Below are 22805 nucleotides of genomic sequence, written 5' to 3'. Positions count from 1 at the left end.
TTCACAGCAGTGCATGCTGGGAAGGGATCTTAAAGAGACAGTAGCGCTGCTATTATAAAAGAGTTTGCCTCTCTAGTCCATACAGATCATGTATTGAAATCTGTTACGGTCGATGGTTTAGTCTGTGACCTAAGCTTATTTTTTATTTTCCCTCCCTTGACGTTAGTCTCGCATAGCCAGACCTTCAGAATGGCGGCAGAAGGTCTCGCAGCTTTTTTTGGCCAAGGACCACCCAAGAGGACGCAACCAATCACAGTTCGTTTTGTTCCGCATCATGTTTAGGGTCGTGGAAATATAATGTCGATGTCCCTACAATAACACTCCGGCGTGCATCTAATAAAATTATTCATTCAAGAATGGTGTGCAAGTATTCTGCAACAATGGAGCCGCAAACTTAACATAGTTTTGAAAATCCAGCATTCAGCTGATCCTGGTAAGCGCTCATTGTCACAGTTGTAAACACAATGGCTTTCTTCTTTCGCGAGGGAGTTTGGCATCATTGCATTTGTTTCCAGGCGGACCGATAAAGAACGCGACACACACGTCTTCCGGACATCCTGTAAAATACAACAAATCAGATCGCAACTTCAAAACTCCTGAAGTGTTTCCAGAAAAGTGTGCCACATGCATCAGATGTTCAGCCAACGGTCCGTCGGCGTGACGTCTGAGGCTGAGACTACTTTGACGTCGCTCTATCTCTATGAGCGTGCGCATGCTCTCTTTCTCTTAGGTTGACGCACATGTTCTTTATTTGAGAGTTAGCTGATTGAAATCATGCCAATAAGGAGGAGAAACGGGTGAGATGAGAGACTTATGGGCCAGCCAGCCACCACAGCAGCCTCTTTGTTATTTGTGTTTTTGTTATGCTTTGCGTTTCATATTTATCTTTATTAGTTGTTGTCCGCCATTTTAAATACTTCCTTGGTTGGCATGTTGTTTGATTTTGCTTATACATTGCCTTGCATGAATTAATAAAATAGTTCTGAGTACTGGCATTGTTCACTCATTTTTGTTCATTACGTTACCTTTCCTTTTTAAATTATTTCACTAGAAGGGAGGTCGTAACAAAACCAAGCTGAAAATGTACATGTACAGTATAAGCATCATACATGAAGGTAACAAATTGTTTTATCATATATTTCGGACAACCATTAAATGTGCCTTTCATAATTATGATTACCCAAAGACGTCCCATCATTACCTGCTTGTGTATATTTCTCGGTGAGAGCGCTGCGTATCTGTGTGAGGTAGACCACCATTGAGAGCTGGTCGATTTTACCGCAAGTGGTCATATCAGCAGCACGCATGATGGGAGCGATGCCAAACTCTTTCTCCGTGATGTCAAAGGCCAGCTTATTGTTCGCAGTGATATTATATTCATCTAGACGAGACATGTCACTGAAAGAGAGGAAACAATAATGCACTTATTGTATGTGTATTTACATATATCTATACATCAAAAGTCTCAAATGCTCATCAAGGCAATTTAAAATAACTGTTTAAAACAACTTTTTTCTGTTATTATATTTTAAAATGTAATTTATTTATTTCAGCATCATTTATCCAGTCTTCGATGTCACATGATCTTTCAGAAATCATTCTATACAGTTGTGGTCAGAATTAAAGGCACCCCTGGTAAATATGATAAAAAAAATGGCTGTAAAAAATAAATTTGCATTGTTTATCCTTTTGATCTTTCATTTTTTTTTAAATCCTCCTCGCTCATCCAAAAACAAACTCCAGCAAATTAAGTTGTCAGACACGACTGTAATTTCAAACGGCACAGGGTTCTGTGGTCAGATGATACTAAAAAAAGAGCTTTTTTTGCAGCAAACACTCTAGATGGGTTTGGGTGCACACAAGGATAAAAAGTACCCCATGTGTACAATTTAATATACCGTTGGATCTTTAATGTTGTTGGCCTATTTTTCTGCTGGAGGTACTGGACTTTTTGTTCAGAAAGATAGCATTGTGGATTCTATCAAATATCAACAGATAAAAAAATCAAAACCTGACGGCTTCTGCTAGAAATCTTATAATGGGCCGTGGTTGGAACTTCCATCGGGACAATGATCCAAAACAAAATCAAAATCAACACAATAATGTGTTAATGAGCACAAAATGAAGCTTCTGCCATGACAGTCCCAGTTCCCTGACCTGAACCCTATAGATTGAAAATGAGTGGGCTGAACTGAAGAGAAGAAGTCCCAACATGGATCTGGGAATCAGAAGGATCTGGAGAGATTCTGTAAGGAGGAATGATCTCTGATCTCTTGTCAGGTGTTCTCCAAACTCATCAGGCATTATAGAAGACAACTCAGAGCTGTTATCTTGGCACAACGAGATTGTAAAAAGTATTTAATAAAAGAGTGCCAATATTTGTGGCCAACGTGTTTTGGAGAAAAACATTTATTTCATAATGTGATTTCCCCTGGACTTTCAATTCTTTTACTTCAATGAAAGGTTAGATTTTTACGAATTTTTTGAATGAAAAGATCAAAAGGATAAACAATGCAGATTTATTTTTACAGCCATTTTTGTTTATATTTACCAGAGGTGCCATTAATTCTGACCACAACTGTATACATATAATATATATATATATATATATATATATATATATATATATATATATATATATATAAATAATGAAAAAATAAAACAATCTTTTGTTACATTATTAATGTATTTACCGTCACTTTTGACTATCAATTTCATTCATCTGTGCTGAATAAAGGTATAAAAAATAAAAAAACACCTTACTGCACCCAAACCGTTAAATGGTAGTATATCTAGCAACAGTTTATCACAACAAAATTGGGCTCTGCATGTTAAATCAATTATGCTAATACTCTTGTTTCTTGATGGTCAGATGGTCTTACATGAGTTCAGGTCTGAAGTTGTGGATGAGAGCGCAGAGAGCCAGGCCGGACCTCCAGGACTCGCTCAGATCTTTCACTTTCACGTGCTCGTACCCCGCTGTGTTCTTCTGACACCAGGACAGCAGTTCCTCCAGACGTCTGATAGAGTCTAAACACAAATTTAGTTCATCACTTCACTGTAAGGTCTGTGCTTCTGTGCATTTTCATCGGGTTATAAAACCCTAAAACCCATTTTTGATATGTAATCAGATGCATAATGCTAATATGTTAACATATATCAACAGCTGATGCATATTATTGAAAACAGTGATGTACTACGTTATTTTGAATTGATGAAAGTTTTTTTTGTTGCTTTTTTCAACATATACTCAATTAAAATATTTTAAAAAAACCTTTAGTGTGTTATAAGTTAAAGTGATACAAGTTACATATACATACAGTATATACAAATGTAAATACACATGAGGGTTTGTGTATATATGATAAAGTAATATATAAGTATATAAGTTAAAGTATGTGTCGTATGGCATTTACCTTTTTTAGGTTTATTTTTTATGATGGGTTTCCTCTGTTTGTTCGGTTTACTCTCATCATCCTCTACTTCATACAGACGCTTGACCTTTAAATTGAACACAAACAGACTTAAAACTCTCTGATGATAAAAACCCTTTCATTAATTACTAATCATTGCTAGGTCCTTAAGCAGCTTTTGCATGCGTGAGTGTGTGTAAGTTTGCATATAGGAGTGCGTGTTTGACCTGTCTGGGTAGTATAGAGGACAGGTTGACGTTTGGGTAACGCGTCGATGGATCGATACTGTAGGCAATGTGGTTCTTGCTGGTGTTCTCTGGAGTCGTTTGAGAGAGCAACTGATACACGCTCTCCCTGTAGAAGACATACACAGCATAATGCACTACTGCACTATTTGAATCATTTGTGTATTTTATATTGATATATACATTCACTACCGTTGAACATTTGGGGATGGTAAGGAATTTATGTTTTTAACAGAAGATTTAATTAAAATAGAAATCTTTTGTAACATTATAAACTGTACCTCTCCGCGATCACCTCCAGAGGTGGCAAACCTTTCCCCCAATTCCTGACCATCCACGCCGTGTCAAGCGCAGCCATGAAACCACGAGCAATGCCGGTGCCAAGAGGCCAAAATGGCTGCAATAAAATAAAAAAATAAAAATAAAAATATCTTTTAGTTTATCTATAATTAGATTTGATGGTCAATGCCAATATGATGCATAATATCATGTAATCTATACTGTTTTACTTGTATTGTTTTAAAAGTGCTTACATTATACCAAACTCAACGAAACAAAGTTTTGATCCAATCCAAGCCGATCGTGAGAAAGCAGCGGCTGTTAATCATAAGTGATTATTTCACCACAGTGTGTCAGTGTTCGTCTAAACTAGTGACCTGATGAATAAGTACGAAGTACGAACATTTATTTATTTAAATTAAATATTTTAATCACTATTCTGTGTCATTTTTCATAGTCAATCATTTTACTGTATGTAATGTACACGTTTATGCACAAAATTCTAAATTAATATTACAAGTAGTTGACTTTCATTTTCCTCTACGCTGTGTGCGTTAACGTTTAAGATTAATTAAATATTTAACATTACATTTATTTAAGGCACGCCAGAGCATCCATCCATTCAAATATTTTAAAAAGAATAGAAAAAGAGCACCAACGCACACAAGAAATTCTTTTTATCAGTCAAATTCATTTAAAAATGTACACTCAACCGGTATGAAATATGGTCAGTAAGAGAAAAACAACGTTAATGAGTAGATTAATGAGAAGTTAGTGGGGAAATATATTTATTTATTATTCAGAATTCACAGTTGGAAAGAAAATAGGAACATTTCAGTAGGTTCAAGATAATTCATGTCAACGCATAGAACATGATTCACTGTTTTAATCAATTGATAGCCATAAAAAGTAGTAATAATCTGTGTTCTTGTGTGTAGGTGTGCTGAACGCTGTTACTGGAAACTCCCGAGTTGTAATAAGTAGAACTAGGAAGTAGTTGTGCAAGCAGTCCATTGTAAATGGAACATTATAAAGTACAAACAAAGACTAATTAATTAATTTTAAATTATTCAAATTAATAATTATTATTCATCTTCATTAGTATAAATTGAGCATGGTACTAGCAATGCCAAGGTCATGGGTTCGATTCCCAGGAAAACCAAGAACTGATAACAATGTGTACCTTGAATGCATACATGTAAATGCTATATAAATATGCTAGAATCTGCAGATACCACTGTGGTCCCCAATTCATTTTAAAACTATGTATGTAACAATCAATAAATGTCATAATGTTGTCATTAATAATAAATGTAACACTGATCAAGTTATAACACACCTCTACCAGAGAGTCTCCCACCAATCCAATGAGCAGTTTCTTCCCCTTCCTCTCCTTCACCAGAGAGGCGTTCTCTGCCCTGTGCATGGAGGTGAAGTCAAACACGGCCACGTCAGGGCGGCCCGCGTGGTTCTTCGCAAACTCCATGTCAGGCAACATGTGATCTGTGGAGAAGTCGGCGGCATCGTATGCGTACTTCTGCAGAGCCTCCTGGTTAATGTTTGCAGACGCGAGCAGCTGCTCGACATTAGAGAAGTCCTGAGAACAAGAACGTTTTTGATCAAGACAAGGAGGGTTTAATGTTAAGGTTCACATTGAGAACGATAACTATAAAAGATAAACTATATTAGCGTCAACACCAACGGACGATATCGTTCTGTTTATTCTAAGCGCGTGCTTGTCTGTCACAGCTTGTTACAGCAGGATGGATTCTGATTGGCTGTCAATGTTTTTATCGTTCATCAGCTGGATAAAATAATTCTGAAAGTGATTCCAACGAATACATTTCTATGTGCAATTATACAGTAGTTATAGCTTTGGTGTGAACTCTGCTTTTCTTTAATGTTGAGAATGATTTTTAGAAATATATCTTTATTGTTATCTTTTTTTTACGTGGTTATCGTCCTTGGTGTGAACGGGCCTTTAGTCTTTCATTATTTCATTTGTACTCCACTTGCACTTCATTATACAGGTTGCATTTCTATCCGAACACAAATAGCAACTGACTGCAGCTATTCCTGTGAGAATACAGTGACAGGAGAGGACAGAGAATAGCTGGACAACAGTGTGAGGATTGATAAATGTGTTTGTAAGTGTCGATGTGAGCTGTAAACAAGTTGAAACATCATACACCTCTGCTAATAAAATCAAGGCCTCTTTTCTAGGCTCTGTTTAGCTTTTCTATGAAGTCTCTGCATGTGTCACACTGTGTATCATACCTGCTTTATAACTCCTTTTTTTATCAAGCTCGCCTTTTTTGCAGTCATCACAAAATAGTGGGTATCATCTTTGTAGTAGACAATGTTCTCTAGATCAACGCCTGAAAAACAAACAATGAAGGGGCGTGTGGGTTTACTTAACTATATTTTGGAAACAAACGTGTCCTCAATAGATAGCTTATGACACAAGGTAAAAAATGGTTTAAATGAAAACAGGCTATGGTATATTCTCAGTGAGATAAGATAAAAGTTTGTGTGTGTGTGTGTGTGTGTACCGATCTCAGACTGAAGTGCTTGAAAGAAATTCTGGTTGTATATTCGGGCCACGCCGCTGATCTCCTGCACCTGAGCCTCTTGTTTAGTATGGCGGTTTACAAAGTTTGCAGTGATACCGATGGCTAACTTTCCCCTGAGCTCCTTTATCTTAAAACCTGAAGACATGGGGAAAACAACAGGGGGAACGTTTCAATAAAAACTCAATAAAATACTAATTAAAAATATATATACATTTATTTAAAATAATAATAATAAAATATTTCAAGAATTTAGTACAAACGGTGACTTATGAGGGTTTTTTACAACAAAATAAAACAATGAAAATAAAATAACAAAACAATTTAATTTAATTTAAGAAATATATAATTTAATTAAATTAAATACCATTATCCAAGTGTTTAGTACAAAGTGATTAGGATAATTAGGGGTTATACAACTAAATAAAAATAAAATAAAATGTATTATTAAGATATCAAATGAAATGAAATTGAAATTATATATTACAATTATTTAATAAAAAGGGGCTTTGAATAAGCAGAACTTTTACAACAACAAAATTAAACTTTTAATTAAATATTTAATTCAATAATTAAATTAATTTTAAAGGGAATTTTATAAACTTCACTCATCCATGTAAATGTTATATTTGGCACAATGTTACCATCTGGCACATATCTCCCCCCTCCAGCTGAAATAAAAACATCGAACTGAAAAGCTGCAGCTGTGTGAGACTTAGGAGACACCCCTGCCCTCCATCCTGAGAGAGAGAGAGAGAGAGAGAGAGAGAGAGAGAGAGAGAGAGAGAGAGAGAGAGAGAGAGAGAGAGCGCGAGAGAGAGATAGAGAGATAGACGGAGAGAGAGAGAGAGAGAGCGCGCGAGAGAGAGATAGAAAGATAGAGAGAGAGATAGAGAGATAGACGGAGAGAGAGAGAGAGAGAGAGAGAGAGAGAGAGAGAGAGATAGAGAGATAGACGGAGAGAGAGAGAGAGAGAGATAGACGGAGAGAGAGAGAGAGGGAGGGAGAGAGAGAGAGAGAGAGAGAGAGATAGAGAGATAGACGGAGAGAGAGAGAGAGAGAGAGAGCGCGCGAGAGAGAGAGAGAGAGAGAGAGAGAGAGAGAGAGAGAGAGAGAGAGAGAGAGAAAGAAAGGAGATATGAGGCAAAAAGTTAAAGGACAACATTTATTTTTCAACTACATGACTGCAGACCAATCCACTTCCTGTCAACAACTAGAGCTGGTTTGTACCTGTGGATCCTGATGGTTCAAGCAGACCTTCAAAGGTCACGCCTGTGTGCACCTCGACCCCCAAAATCAGGGCCAACTTCAGCAGAATCAACTGCAGCTGACGGATACCTACAGAGAAGCACATACCTCATTACTATTCCCGAATTAATGTGAATACATGTGTATTTTCAACAATAAGACAAGAACTTCCAATGTTTCACTTAGATCCTAATTTAACAACGTTTAATTGTATTCAGCAAGGACGCATACAATTGATCAAGTTACAGTAAAGACATTTATAATGTTACAAAAGAGTTCTATTTCATATAAATGCAATTTTCAACATTGATAATAATAATGAGTAATGTTTCATGAGCAGCAAATTAGCATATAAGAATGATTTCTGAAGGATCGTGTGACTCTGAAGTAATGATGCTAAAAATTCAGCTTTGATCACAGGAATAAATTCAAATTTTAAAATATATTCAAATAGAAAATAGTTATTTTAAAATTGTAATAACAATGCACAATATTACTGCTTTCACCATATTTTTGATCAAATAAATGCAGGCTTGGTGAGCAGAAGAGACTTCTTTCAAAAACATTTTTAAAAAAATCACACCGACCCCAGACTTTGATATGTTACATTATGGGAAGCACATGTCATGTTGAATGTAATTAATTTAATGATGGAAACAAAGAACTACTCAACAAAACTATACTGTAGCTGATATAAATTCTCACTTATGTGATGAATGGATCCGCTGCAGAATCTTCCATAGAATTTCTTTGCACCGAGGTTTAGCAGGTCTTTAATGGTGTAGGGCCACAGATGCAGGACGTTATTTCTAGTGAAAGAGGTTCTTTTTTCCAGCACAACCACCTGAGCGCCCAGTAGGACCAACTCGATCGCTGTCCTGAGACCACATGGACCCGCACCCAACACTAAACACTGACACAGAGAAAGAGAGAGTGATTGGGTTTCTTTTCCCAGTGTTAAACCACTTCATAGATGGAAACATTGACATTATTCAGGTTATTTATGGTACCTTGTTTTGGTGACATGCCTTGCCCTGTTCATAGTCCGGATGGGCGGCTCTCTTGTCGATCTTCTGCCAGAGTTCTTTGGCCTTCCAGTAGTTGAGTTTGTCCTTCAGTTTACTGTAGAAGTACTTGTAGTCCCTGGGGTCGACCTCCAGGTGGCGACAGAGCTCGATGAAGTTCTGCTGTGTCTCTTTACACGTCTGCGCCTGGACAAAGTGGTCAAACAGAGTGTGGCTGGGATTGACAGAGTCTGTTTGGTTGGTCATTGTGATGGGAGAGGCCTGGAGCCTGCTAGATGACCTGCAGAGACAAGAGAGAGCGAGAGAGTTTACAGAAGGATTCCAAACAGAAACAGTGACAAAAGTCAACTATTCACAGGCTGACTAAAAGGGTATTTAAACCAACTCTGAACATTTATTTTGGTGCGTAACTCATCTAGCACCATCTGTGCTACAAGCATGAACGATCTCAAATCAGGCAGCTCGTGCTCTATTACATTTAAAAAAAAAAAACCCTATTAAGCCATTTTAAAGTTTCCTAATTTTGTTTCGAAATCTCCTACAATAGGCTTGCATGCATCCAAAGTCAAAAAAACAGTTTCATTTTCTCATAATATGCAGTTTTACCTCTTTTCTCACAGGGCCTGTTTACACCTGCCCACTTCATGTGTTTTCTCTGATCGGATAGCTATCCGCTTGTGAAAAGGCACAAGGGCCGGTTGCACTAACATAGCCATATGTTAAGACAGTGTCTTAAAGGGATAGTTCACCCAAAAATGAAAATTCTGTCAGTATTTACTCTCCCTCATGTTGTTCCAACCCCGTAAGACCTTCGTTCATCTTCGGAACACGAATTAAGATATTTTTGATGAAATCTGAGAGCTGGATCACTCCTCCATACTAGTCAATAGGCTTGTTGAGGGATTGAACTTGCCGGCCTCGAAAAGTTATTAAAGACATCGTTAAAATAGTCCAAGTGACTACAGTGGCTCAATCTTAAGTTTATCAAGCGACGAGAATACTTTTTGTGCGCAAAAAAACCAAAAATAACGACTTTATTTCAACTATTCATTTCCTTCTCTGTGGGCCTCCAGTCAGTACACTAGTGTAACAGCGTATGATCTGTTGTTGTACGTCACACGCATCACACACATGACCAGCGTCGGCCAATAGTGAGCCTACGTGTGACGTAGCTCTACGCAATTACACTAGTTTAACTGACTAGAGGCCCAAAGAGAAGGAAATGAATAGTTGAAATAAAGTCGTTATTTATGTTTGTTTTTGCGCACAAAAAGTATTCTCGTCGTTTGATAAACTTAAGATTGAGCCACTGTAGTCACTTGGACTATTTTAACGATGTCTTTAATAACTTTTCGAGGCCGGCAAGTTTCAATCCCTCAAGAAGCCTATGGAGAGTGATCAGGCTCTCATATTTCATCAAAAATATCTTAATTCGTGTTCTGAATATGAACGAAGGTCTTACGGGGTTGGAACAACATGAGGGAGAGTAAATACTGACAGAATTTTCATTTTTGGGTGAACTATCCCTTTAAGTTCCATGAACCACAAGCAGTTAGTCAGGGGCAGTCAATCTTACTTACTTTTTACTCCCAACAATGCTAAGAAATAAAGCGTGTGAGAGCGTGTTTTAGAGTATATGTCATGTCATAGCCATATGACAGACAAGGCTATGCAACATGCATCACCCCAGATCTTCCTCAGCACATGATACACACAGCGATACGAACAGTAATGATGACGTCGGTTTTAACGTATCAATTTAAGCACGAGTCTTCATCCTTTGGAAGTGCATGGAAAATGTATTTGCTGTCGCAGTGCAGAAAACAGCGTCTTCTTGACATGAACAACACGAACCAAACTCTTCAAGTTCTCAGCTACAACTACAGTGTTTGAGGGTCAAAGTAAACTTTGTTCACGGCCAATAAAGACAATCGGTTACAAACATACATAGGTTTGTGCAGGAAGACTTGACTTACTGACAACTTGTTTCAGTTCAGTTCTTTCATTTGGGAAACAATAACTCCATTTATTGGGCACTTGGATCTTTGAAACTTTGCAGACTTTTACACTAACCCATTCTCAAATGACCATGATATTGTGGTTTCTAGATATGATAGAGCCCTACTTCAATGTAAACTAAACTTGTAGGGTTTTAATTTTTTATTATTCTGATTGAGCACCCCAATTATGCTTTTTCAGATATTACTTCGTAAAAACTCCTAAAAACAACTTAGCAACCACACACAACACCTTGGCAACAACACAAAACCCAACAGCAGTTCTTCTTGGGCAAGTAGTGCCTCCTTTTTTCTTTAGAAAAAACTAAAGTCTTGTTCTGGTTTACTGCAGAGGAACTAGAACTGATAAGTTCATGGAAAACAAATGAATTCCAACATCAAACTTTGTAAACAAATTCAAAAGCAAGAAAGGCTTAAATAGAATATTAGTGTTCATGGCACAACTATGTTTCTGGATGTTTATGAAATTTAAACCAGTCTCTAAAGATTAGATGTAATGAGTATCTAAAGATTATGAAACATTATGAACTATGGGTGTAACGATACCCTCATGTCATGATTCGATACATATCACGAAACTGAACTCACGATACAATATTACTGCAATACTCTAAAACTGGTAAAAAGTTACCAAGTTAGCATTTTAATCAACAGTGCATTTTTTGTTATTACATTGGGGGTGTAAATGGCTTGGACTTTGTGCTGGTAACTCAATGCACAGGACAATAGTGACACCAGAAAAAAAGTGTTCATGATTCTGAAGTTGAAAATACAGAATTATTTCAGACGAATATGCTTGCTCTCTGAACAAAATACACTTAAAAAGTGAACAAAATACACTTACAACAAAACGAAAGATACAATTCCAGGGATGAGAGCCTGAACAATAAGTGTGTTCTCTGAGTGAATGCGTTTTATGGAATCAAGTTCCACAACTTTCAACAGGAAACAAAGTATTGTAAAGTTAACCTCTGTTAACTCAAGAGTTCACAGAAAGAGATAGCAGTACTGACTGTTACAAATGGCCTAATATGTCACAAAACTATTTTAGGCTAGGTCACACAAACAACAAACAAACTAAGAAAATGCACACTGGCACTTAAGCCTGTCAAATTAAAATGAGAAATTTCGTAGATTGGTTGAAATTAAAATAAAATCCACATTCAAATGCAAAAACAGTGCATTCAGCTTTATCAGTGGCGCGCCACGCACACGATGCGATGATAATGATGTAAGAGTTGTGGTGTTTTAATGTTTTTGTTAGCCTATTCAGTTTAAGCAGCACTGCTGAGTTGTTCATTCAGAACATGCAGAAATAGAGAAGCTCAATGCAGAGAAGATCTTGGTTACGTTAAAACTGAAACCAAGCCGATCACACAGAATGCATTTTCTGTGCAGCTTTTCCATTGTTTTCTACACACAAGCGCTAGACGGACATCTTTGACCATTGCACTCACGTCTCGCACAAGAGAGCAGCGTGTTTAGAAAGGCATGTAAAGTTAAAAGAAGTTAAACTTTTAAAAAACATGTCTTGAGACTTTTTTTCCATTTCACTGCATCTCATGTTTTTAAACACTAAAGCACTCTGTGTGATCAGCACTTCGACTCTTTGTATTAAACTATGCATAAATACATGATGCTGTTTTGCTCATAATTATTTATGCAATTTACAAAATTTTATTTATAAACTTTAGTTTAAACGCTATGCATTTTTTAACGGTTATTTCATTGCTTTGAATAAACAATTGAATGCAGTGTATTAAGGCCAAAAGCCTTTTTTCCCTAACTGAAATCAGGCCTTTTAAATGCAAAGAAAAACAATTGAATATTAGCAATGTTTAAGTAAATAAATTGAATTTACCTTTTCTGCCATTTTTACAGCTCTAACGATGTCATGTACTCCCTCGAAATCAGGTCTCCACCAACTATCAGTTGATGATTGTATTGTACCAAGTACAAACAAATGACATTAAATAATATATAGCTTATTATATATTGCATAATAAAACAAAATTGAACGTAATTTCTTTCACTTGATAAACTGTTAATTAATTACTATTAAATATTATTTATAATAATAATAGCATATTAAGTGAATAACTGCACATCATTACATTATTTTTTTTATAACTGAAATATTTGGACATTTAACACTTATTTTAACAGGTAAACTAGTTACGAGATTATTTTGAATACATGTAAGTGCAAATGCGTGTATTAGCAATCAGGGTAATCTGCTATCTATGCTAGTACATATACTAACTATAATTCAGATATTCATGGTCATTTTAACATAGTTACTAACAAACAATCTACATTATTAAAAGCGCTATATAAATGAGGATGACTTGATAGTTAAAACAGCATTTATCATAACATGATTTTGTAGGAATTGTAATCAGGCGCTAAAGGCAGTACCTATTAAAAGTAATTTGAGTCGATGGGATTGCTTGGGGTCCTAAAAGAGAGATCTGATTTGTCACCACCACACCAGTAATAGATAGATTAGATAGATTTTTATTTGTCCTCGAGAGGAAATTCCACCGTAGATGCGTACATAACACAAACACATAACATGTTAAATTATCAAGCTACAGAAAATAGGCTACAGTCAAGATCTTGAAGAACCACCAAGTGTTTATTTAATTGTATTTAGAAAATGAGTAACATAAAATTATTCCAAACAAAGAGGGGTCAGGCAGACCAACACACAACAGATCAGCTTAATGGGGGGGGGATCAAAGTTACACTTAGACATACTTGGAAATTGTAGCCTGTTAATACACCGACTACATTTACTAATTGGCAACAAAATGTACAACTTGTTACACCAAAACTGGCTACTGACAAATTGGCAAAACTATGCCAAGTTTTTTTCTGTTATTACTATGAACATCTGATGTAGTTGAGCAGAATGCTCTTTTATGAAGATACTTCATTAAAGGACATATTTAATGAGATTAGGCCTGAAAAGGTTTTGGATTTTTTTTATTATCATAGGTTAATTTAAAAATATATATTGTGTAATAGGACTTGTTGTTTATATTTGTTTTGTTTTATTGTATATGATATTTGTATTTTTATAATATAATTTTTGCCATGAAAATAGCTTTGAATGCTGACATGGCATTAAATAAAATAATCTGAATCTGATGTAGTTGAGGAACCAACTACATCAGATAAAAAAAAAAAAAAATACCACCACCACTTTTGAAACGTCTCGCGGCACGGATGTACCAATACAAATAAATAAAACATCTCCAGTTAACTAGCAGAGCATTCATTTTGTTCATTTGTTAAATAAAAGGCGATCTAGCGCTGAAATGTTTTTTTTTTTATCAAGTGAATGAATGATCAAAGTGCTCGTTGCCGCAGCGATCAGTGGCGCGGATACTGTGTTCTCTTGTCGCTCGCGCGGTGCACGGTCTTCACTCGGACGAGCGCTACAATCCGTTGGGAGACTCCCTATTCGTTCCGGTACAGGAGAACTCATGTTGCCACTGCTAAGCTCCGCTCTCCTGTTTTGTGCCCGTGCGCCGCGCATGCAGGTGGGAAAAAGTCGCGCAAGTAATTTATGTCACGTGATCGGCTTTTTTGATCGGCGCTTTTGGGGTTCGCCGATCAATCTATTTTTTAGCCAATATCGGCCGATCATGATCGGCGTCCGATCAATCGGAGCATCCCTAATTATCAACATCAGTGGCGCAAAAAGTGGGTATGCGCTATATGCGGCGCATATGGGCGCCGCATCATGGGGGCGCCAAAGCGATGGTTAAAAAAAAAGAAAAAATTATAAGTTATATACATTTATATAAAAGTTATTCAAGTTAAATATAAAAAAAGTTATATAAATTTTAGAGGACTAACAAGCTAGAGTAGGCGCCGGCGCCCTCATAATATTCCATCATAGAATTTATTTTGACATAGAAGGGTATGGCGAGCGGGCGGGGGCGCACGTGTGAGCGCTGAGTGAGCAGCACATGAGTGCGTTATCGTTGAAACTCGAAAAAGATGAATGAAGCAAAAAAGCGGTCGGGGGCTAAAAATAGAAAAAGAAGGAGGTTAAAGGAGATGGCATGTCAAGGGATGCGACAGCAGCTAAATAAGTGGATGGTGAAATGCAAAAGGTATGTGATGTTTGTGCTTGGAGGAGGCTTGCAAATATTCATGTTAACAGACTAACGTTTGCTAACTCTGGGAATGTAGCAGCCAGAGCTAGCTAGTTTAGAATATGCAAAACTAAAAAATGAGCTGAAAACTAAAAAAATATAAGGTAGCATGTACAATAAATGACAAGAATCTGGAAAACAACTAATGCAATATCTCTGGTTTACCATGGAATCATGCGGAAATTTGCTACTAAGCTTGGAGGCTTGCAAATATTAATGTTAACAGCAAGTGTTTGCTAACTTAATGCAAAATAATATTGCTGATATCTACATTTAGATTTTGGTTAAACCTTATGGTACCAATCCCATGCATGACATATCTCAATTTTATGAAAGTAAAATAACAACTGGAAAATATAAGGTAGCATGCACAATAAATGACTAGAAGCTGGAAAACATGACTTATGCAATAAGGCTGGTTTATGAAACAAATAGATTTTGTTTTACCATTCATGTATGTTCATGATAGCTGTGCTATCAGACATACAAGCTATACATCTGCTGGGTACATGGAAGCTGTATTTAGGGTCACATCTCTCTCTCTCTTTAAAGATCTGTGCTATATAATATGTATGATCAAGTGGCAAACAGCAACGAGGCTTTTGTTGACCACTTGGACAAAATCTGTTTCTGTTTTTTTATTGAAATAATTTATGTCATCATTGTTGTCATTGTCACAAGTACAGGGATTTGCAAAGAAAAAAAGAAAATTTTCTGGGATAAGGAAGATTTGATGGATGATCATTTTGATACAAATGACAGCTACACACAATATGATTATTATTATTTTATATATATATATATGTGTGTGTGTGTGTATGTATGTGTATATTTGTAACTGTTTATTCTGTAACTTTTTATAATTTGTTAACATTGTTAATATATATATATGTGTGTGTGTGTGTATTGGGGGGCGCCAAAATTGTTGCTGCATACCCCTCTAACACTGGGTAGTTGCGCCCCTGATCAACATAGTCAAGTCACCTTCATTTATATAGCGCTTTTAACAATATAGATTGTTTCAAAGCAGCTTTACGGTGATAATAGGACATTAAAGTAGTTGCTGACATCACACACACACACACACACACACACACACACACACACACACACACACACACACACACACACACACACACACACACACACACACACACACAATAAAAAATACATTGCATTGCAAATCACTTGGCTGCAGGCTGAACACAAAAACAGGCTGGAATACATTGCTAAGTGTTTCATGTGACTATGTGCAAATATAGATTTAGCAACCCACATTTATTCAGACTATTTAAAGATAACACTCAGTGTCACCTGCATCTCTAGACTTGTGGGTTTCATAAATGCAAAGCGTCGGTGTTATTAAAAACTCTCCAGATCACATGGAGGTTCTTACAAAGCACAAAAAGAGGCCTACGGTCATTTTTGACATTCTTTCATTTTGATTCAATTACATACAATAAATACTTCACTTGTGGAAGGATGAGTGCAAAGCACCAAGCAAGTTAAACAAGAAAGGTCACTTTCAATTCATCACATCTGAAAAGTGAAAGCATTTTTGCAAATCTTAAATATCTGATCTAGAACCACATTAGAATCTCAGAAGCATATATTCTAGAAGCATAAACTCTACAATGTGCTGCTCCTTTTAAATATTTCAACCCAATTTACACTTAGATTAAAAGGATAGGGCAAAATGATCCAATCTTCAGCATCTCAGATCTGGTCTCAGGGTGCTGAGCTACTGTATAACTTCCTTTAAAATACTGGCTTGTAACAAAGCACATAGGGCTATGGTATAACAAAGAGGACAGACTCACTCAATACTGAGAGAACAAGCATGATGTTATACTCATGTGACATCCCTGTTTTAATGACTGATTTCCCTGTTTTACCTCATCTCTAATGATGCCACGTAACGACATTTAGATGTGTGAGAAAAAAACCGCATGTGACTTCAAGGGGTTTGGTGCCTCCGTGTTCAAAACCCATAATCAGCCCTCTGTGTGCCAACAAATTGCTTCAAACACATGTTGCAGCACTTCCTGGATGTTTTATGGTCTTCACAGCATGAAACGCAGAGAAGAGTCTCTCACAAGTGATCACTTCCTGGAAACAAACAGTCATGTCTTGTTCACATTAATGCTTAACAAATGCTAGGGCTACTGCCTGCAGGGTTTAGACAAGTCATCATGTCGGGCTTGCTGTTGTTTGCACATAAAGGCCTGTGATGGAACAGATGTGAGACGTTCAACACATCTTTTCAGGTACAATACGCCATTATGACATATCAGTTCAACACTTCTCATCTAGTCACAAAGCCTGTCAAGAACACGTACAATCCATAATAATAATAATAAACTGAATTTTCAATTGTCCTGCATTTTCAATTATGGGAGGCAGTTTGGGGAACATCCCTTCAAAAAATCGAATAATTCCAAATTATCAGGTTGCGCTAAAAAAAATCCTTATCCGTCAGTTTGACTGAATGAGCTGCCAATTTTCCTTCATGTTTGATTTTCAAATGTCAGAAGAACAACGTTTGGTATTTTAAAAATGTGAAAATGTGAAATGAGTGAAATGTGTTTCAGTAAATTTTTGGGGTAAATGTGTTAAAAAAGGCTTAATTTCCCTTCTGAACTAACTTCTGAAAAAAGTTGACAAACTTGTAAGACTAGTCTAAGCACTATACGCAGTTTATGCAACTGGCCAGGACATATTTCCGTGGCTTTTAAAACAATTTGGTTTGTGCTTCTACAGGTTTAGCGGAGTTAAATTCAGTCCCGTGCTCATTAACAGCTTGATAAGGTTAATTGATTTAAGGTTTATTCAGCATGGAAGGTGAAACATGCTCATGAAAATTGCTGATCTTATTACATCTTCATATGCTTTAAAACAAAACTAATCTTGCCCATCATTGACATACAAAAATATATCATGGCCACAAATTAATTTTTTCCCACAGCTTTTTAATTTGGTCTCCTCGTTTCAGTAAATTGAGGCTACGCTATACTAATTCGTTAACGTGTTTTAATTCAACTAAAACAAGCTAATGAATTATTAAATCGTGCACATGATTTAGTAAAATGTGGAGAATTAGTAAAACGTGCTGACGTATTAGGGTATGTTTACACAACAACAATTTAGTAGAAACTGAAAGGTTTTTCCTTTGCATTTTTTCGAGAAAAGACGACGTTGTTAAAACGATCCCCGTTCACACGGATCTGTGAAAACGACTAAAAACACTGTATTATTCATGCCAGGCCAGTAGTTGGCGATGTCACTTTGTAAAGAAACACAATGCACCAGTAGACTGAACATGTAATATGCATGCGCATGACGTCACCGGACACAGAGATGATAAGGTGTTGTTTTCAAAAACTTAAAAAGTGTGAATTTTCAGGCCCCCAAAACGCTGTTGTCGTGTAAATGAACAGCCAAAACGCATAAAACACTTGTCGTGTAAACTGCCCCTCAGTAAGTCTAAAGACTTACTAATATATATATATATATATATATATATATATATATATATATATATATATATATATATATATACACATTTATTTATATTAAATCAAATCATTAAAGCCAGTATAACAAATACTATTATGATTTACTGTATTAATACTAGGCCTAGTTTGCTAAATGTTTACACATTTACATTAATGGGAATAAGATATCTTGGTAATGATAAATGTGGGTAAATGTATTTAATAGGCTATAGGGCTATAATTTTGGGGTCATACACAATTGGAAAACATCCTGCACACTGTCATATACAGCACCGGTCAAATGTTTGGAAGCATTACATTTTTTTATGTTTTTGAAAGAAGTCTCTATTTATTTGATCAAAAATACAGAAAAACATTAATATAGTGAAATATTGTTACGATTGCTGTATTTTCAGGATCATTACCCCAGTCTTCAGTGTCACATGATCCTTCAGAAATCATTCTGATATGATGATTTATTATCAATGTTGGAAACAGTTATGCTCGTTAATATTTGTATAAACAATATGCAACCATTCAAAAGTTTGGGGTCAGTACCGATAATTTTTTTGTTTCTTCTTTTTGAAAGAAATTATTTATTTTATTCAGCAAGGATATGTTAAATTTATAAAAAGTGATAGTAAAGATTTATATTGTTTGAAAAGGTTTCGATTTAAAATGCTTATTACATTTTTATTCATCAATGACTCCTGAAAAAAGTATTACAGGTTCCAAAAAAATATTAAGCAGCACAACTGTTTTCAACATTGATAATATCGAGTATCAAATCATCATATTAGAATGATTTCTGAAGGATTCGTGTGACACTGAAGACTGGAGTAATGATGCTGAAAATTCAGCTTTGCATCACAGAAATAAATTATATTTTAAAGTATATTAAAATAGAAAACCATTACTTTAAATTGCAATAATATTTCACAATATAACATTTTTTTTCTGTTTTTATGATATAAATGCAGCCTTGATGAGCAGAAGAGACTTCTACAAAAACTTTAAAAATAGTAATGTTTACTTTTTTAGATATAAATTTCAGTCATCAACCTTCGTTAACTTTGTTTTGACGTTGGGAGAAATATGACCCGGACATGTTCTTGACAGGTTGTGACATTCATCCATTCACGACTATAAAAGGTGCTGTTTTAGTTTCAAATTCACATGGGACGAGCACTACCCACACGGATATGAGCTATATTCATAATAACAACACAAAGAACGCACTTCTATAAAGCAATCTTGATAACAGTCATTGTTAACAGACAGCAATAAGCCAGGGCAAAGATTAAAGTCTCTGGGTAAAGGCTGATTTTGTACAGTAAGTTGAGTAATAATGAGGGGAAACAGAATTTCCCCCTGTACTCACAAGGTGATCAGTCATCGGTTTCAGCTACATCATAAGTTAAGTTACCCAACACTACACACACATCACCGGCAACAAGTTTCTGCAACATCTTCTGCAACAAAAGGCTTTATCTCAGGAAACAGGCTCAGTTTGCAATAGAAGCAGACAAAACTGCCAAAAGGCATAAAAAAGTGCCTAAACTAATGCAACACAAAAATACACCAAACAGAACAACAAACTTCCTTCGAGAAAGGAGAAAGAGCCCTCACTTAGTAAAAATTGCTGTAGTGCTACTGTGCTACTGAATTCCATGTACAGTGGTAATTATTAATATGATTCTCCAAAATATATCCAAGAGATGCACTATTATGGTTCGTTGATGCCAAAAACGCTGTTGTTACCATGGTAACGGTACAGTGATTTTGCCAGATGGTACGTTGATATTGTTACCATGATGATTAACATTACATACCGTGTTATTTACAAGGTATTCTGATACCTGATATTCTGATATGGCGAGAAATGTTGCACTTACACTGTGTTTAAGACATGTAAGATTGTACCATGCGCTCAATAATCTACGACCGAAAACATTTTAGAAACACAGAATTTAGCAAATGTGACGCATAACGTTAGCCTATGACGGCTACATAACGTTACAGTACCTACGGCTACAGGTAGCCTATACTTTTTTTTTTAACAGTCTATGGTAACTTATAGGCTACACAGTAGCCGTTTTAACTTTTATTCATTTTGAGGATATGCATTTTTGATATCAACAATTCAATTTTCACTAGTTAAAATAATAGTTATTGATATCAGGAATTAGATTTCTACTAGTAACAATGGCAATTTTTGATATCAGAAATTACATTTCCACTAGTAACAATGATAATTCTTGAGATCCACAATTAAATTTTCACTAGTTAAAATTATAATTCTGGATATCAGCAACTGAATTTCAACTAGTAAAAACTATAATTCTTGATATCTGTAATTGTATTTTCACTAGTGAAATGTCACCATAGGCTGCCATTCAAAATCAATTGTTGATATCAAGAATTGATTTCTTACTAGTTGAAATTCCAATTTCACATATCAGAAATACAATTCTTACTAGTAAAAACCTTTATTTTTGATATCAATAATTCAATTGTCACTAGTTGAAATGTCTATTCTTGATATCAACAATTGAATTGCTACTAGTAACAATGTTCATTTTTGATATCAATAATTCCATTTTCACTAGTGACAATGTTAATTTCTGATATCATTAATGTGATTGTTACTAGTAAGAAAGCCATTTTAGATATCTGAAATAATATTGATATCAGAAATACATTTTCAGATATCAAAGATTAACATTTTTACTAGAAGGAATTAAATTGTTGATATCAAGAATAGACATTTCAACTAGTGATAATTGATTTATTGATATCAGGAATTAGCATTTTAACTAGTAACAATGTAATTATTGATATCAAAAATTATATTTCTACTAGTAAGAAATCAATTGTTGATATCAACAATTAATTTTGAATTGCAGCCTATGGTGACTTTTCACTAACTTAGTGAAAATACAATTAATGTTACAGATATCAAGATTTCAAATGTTGATATCAAGAATTCTATTGTTGATATCAATAATTAAATTACTGATATCAAAAATGTAATTGTTGATATCAAAAATTGAATTGTTGATATCAACAATTCATATCCTGGAAATGAATACAAGTTAAAACGGCTTGCCATAGTCTATATACTAGGCTATATGTGCGGTGTCTGTACACATATATAATATTTTCAAGATTCCGGTTTGTGAAAACAGTTTCTGTAAAGATCAAGATCCATCATCGCAGAAACCATGTCATCACAGTAACTATAACTTAACGTTAATATAACGACTTTTTAACCGTCAAAACACAACCGTCTCATTCAAGCAGTGCAAACACAGGCTGAAGTTCAATATTTGCTGTTAAGAGTTTAGAAGTTGTGAAACTAAATAAATTAGCAAAGTACCTTCCAATGCAGCGTTGGTTCCTTAACCCCAGTTGTAAATTGTACCTCCTTGTTTATCTTTCTGACTCCGACTCACCTGCTGTGACTCGCCCGGGAATTTACGAATGCTGCCTACTACTAGGAAGAAGGAAGACTCATGAATATTAACTACATAACGTGACGTTCGGCCATTTGATTGGCTGAAAGACATAGACCGTAAACATGACTGTCAACGAAGTGTAAACATGTTAATATATTTTTGTCAATGTGTTAGTTAGTTAGTGAATTATTTTTTTATACTGTGACTGATCTAAAGAAATTTTATTTTATAAATGCAATTTTGTCGTTTACATTCATAAATCAAAGTTCCTTTACTGCATTCGTGTTTATTGTGTTCAATGTTTGTTAAGGAAGCATGTTTATTTTCATATGATCTAATATAAAAAAAACGATAAAAACGGTTTACCTAAGTTTTCAATAAAATATTTTTATGGGAATTAATTAGGGTGTGATTGGACGCTGCTTCTGGGCCTGAAGGGTTTTAACTACGTCAAAATGACGTAGCCTAATTAATATTCAATGTTTAAACCAGAGATTGTTAAACATTTACTACCCCAGTACATTATAAACTTGCTAAATTTAATTATGTATTTTCCCCATGTGCGCCTTCTGTCAACAGTTTGAGGAAAAAAATATTTGTTTGTTTTGGACTTGTTGTTATTGCAAAGTACTACTTTTGGGTTTACTTTTCAATTTTTTTTAAAAAGTAGGCTATTTATCTTCAACTTTTTGGTGACTCTCTGAAATCAGGCCTATATGTATGACCCGAAACACTTTCGAAATGATCAAGGCACTGTTAATAAAGAGTTCCAGAAACAGGAGGTGTTCTTTTGCAGAAGGTGTTTGCAACACATGGTTTGGTTTCTAGCACATGCACAGCACACTTACTTTCACTGTTTGCTCAAAGCATTATTTATAGTCTAACA

General features: G+C 35.5%; 1 protein-coding gene across 2 annotated transcripts in view; it reads right to left on the bottom strand.

The window, feature by feature from the left end:
- The window catches only part of mical1 (microtubule associated monooxygenase, calponin and LIM domain containing 1), a 34915-nt gene extending 12960 nt beyond the window's left edge, over positions 1 to 21955 (bottom strand). Inside the window, exons 1-13 of one of the 2 annotated variants that reach the window (XM_077218858.1) lie at positions 21841 to 21955; positions 8766 to 9060; positions 8461 to 8668; positions 7738 to 7845; positions 7152 to 7247; positions 6490 to 6645; positions 6215 to 6315; positions 5277 to 5534; positions 3940 to 4055; positions 3641 to 3767; positions 3417 to 3501; positions 2883 to 3030; positions 1202 to 1398 (exon numbers count right to left, since the gene is read on the bottom strand). In XM_077218858.1, the coding sequence (XP_077074973.1) occupies positions 1202 to 1398; positions 2883 to 3030; positions 3417 to 3501; positions 3641 to 3767; positions 3940 to 4055; positions 5277 to 5534; positions 6215 to 6315; positions 6490 to 6645; positions 7152 to 7247; positions 7738 to 7845; positions 8461 to 8668; positions 8766 to 9026 (1861 nt within the window). In that variant the 5' untranslated portion in view covers positions 9027 to 9060; positions 21841 to 21955. The remainder of the gene's footprint in view (positions 1 to 1201; positions 1399 to 2882; positions 3031 to 3416; positions 3502 to 3640; positions 3768 to 3939; positions 4056 to 5276; positions 5535 to 6214; positions 6316 to 6489; positions 6646 to 7151; positions 7248 to 7737; positions 7846 to 8460; positions 8669 to 8765; positions 9061 to 21840) is intronic. The other variant, XM_077218859.1, reaches the window with a different exon arrangement.
- Positions 21956 to 22805: the final 850 nt, after the last annotated feature.

This window comes from Siphateles boraxobius, unplaced genomic scaffold, assembly GCF_051911475.1.
Source record: "Siphateles boraxobius isolate OS27281-9 unplaced genomic scaffold, OSU_SipBor_1 77, whole genome shotgun sequence".
Classification (NCBI taxonomy): domain Eukaryota; kingdom Metazoa; phylum Chordata; class Actinopteri; order Cypriniformes; family Leuciscidae; genus Siphateles; species Siphateles boraxobius.
Note: the sequence above shows the minus strand (reverse complement) of the source record. Positions and strands in the feature narration are given on the sequence as shown.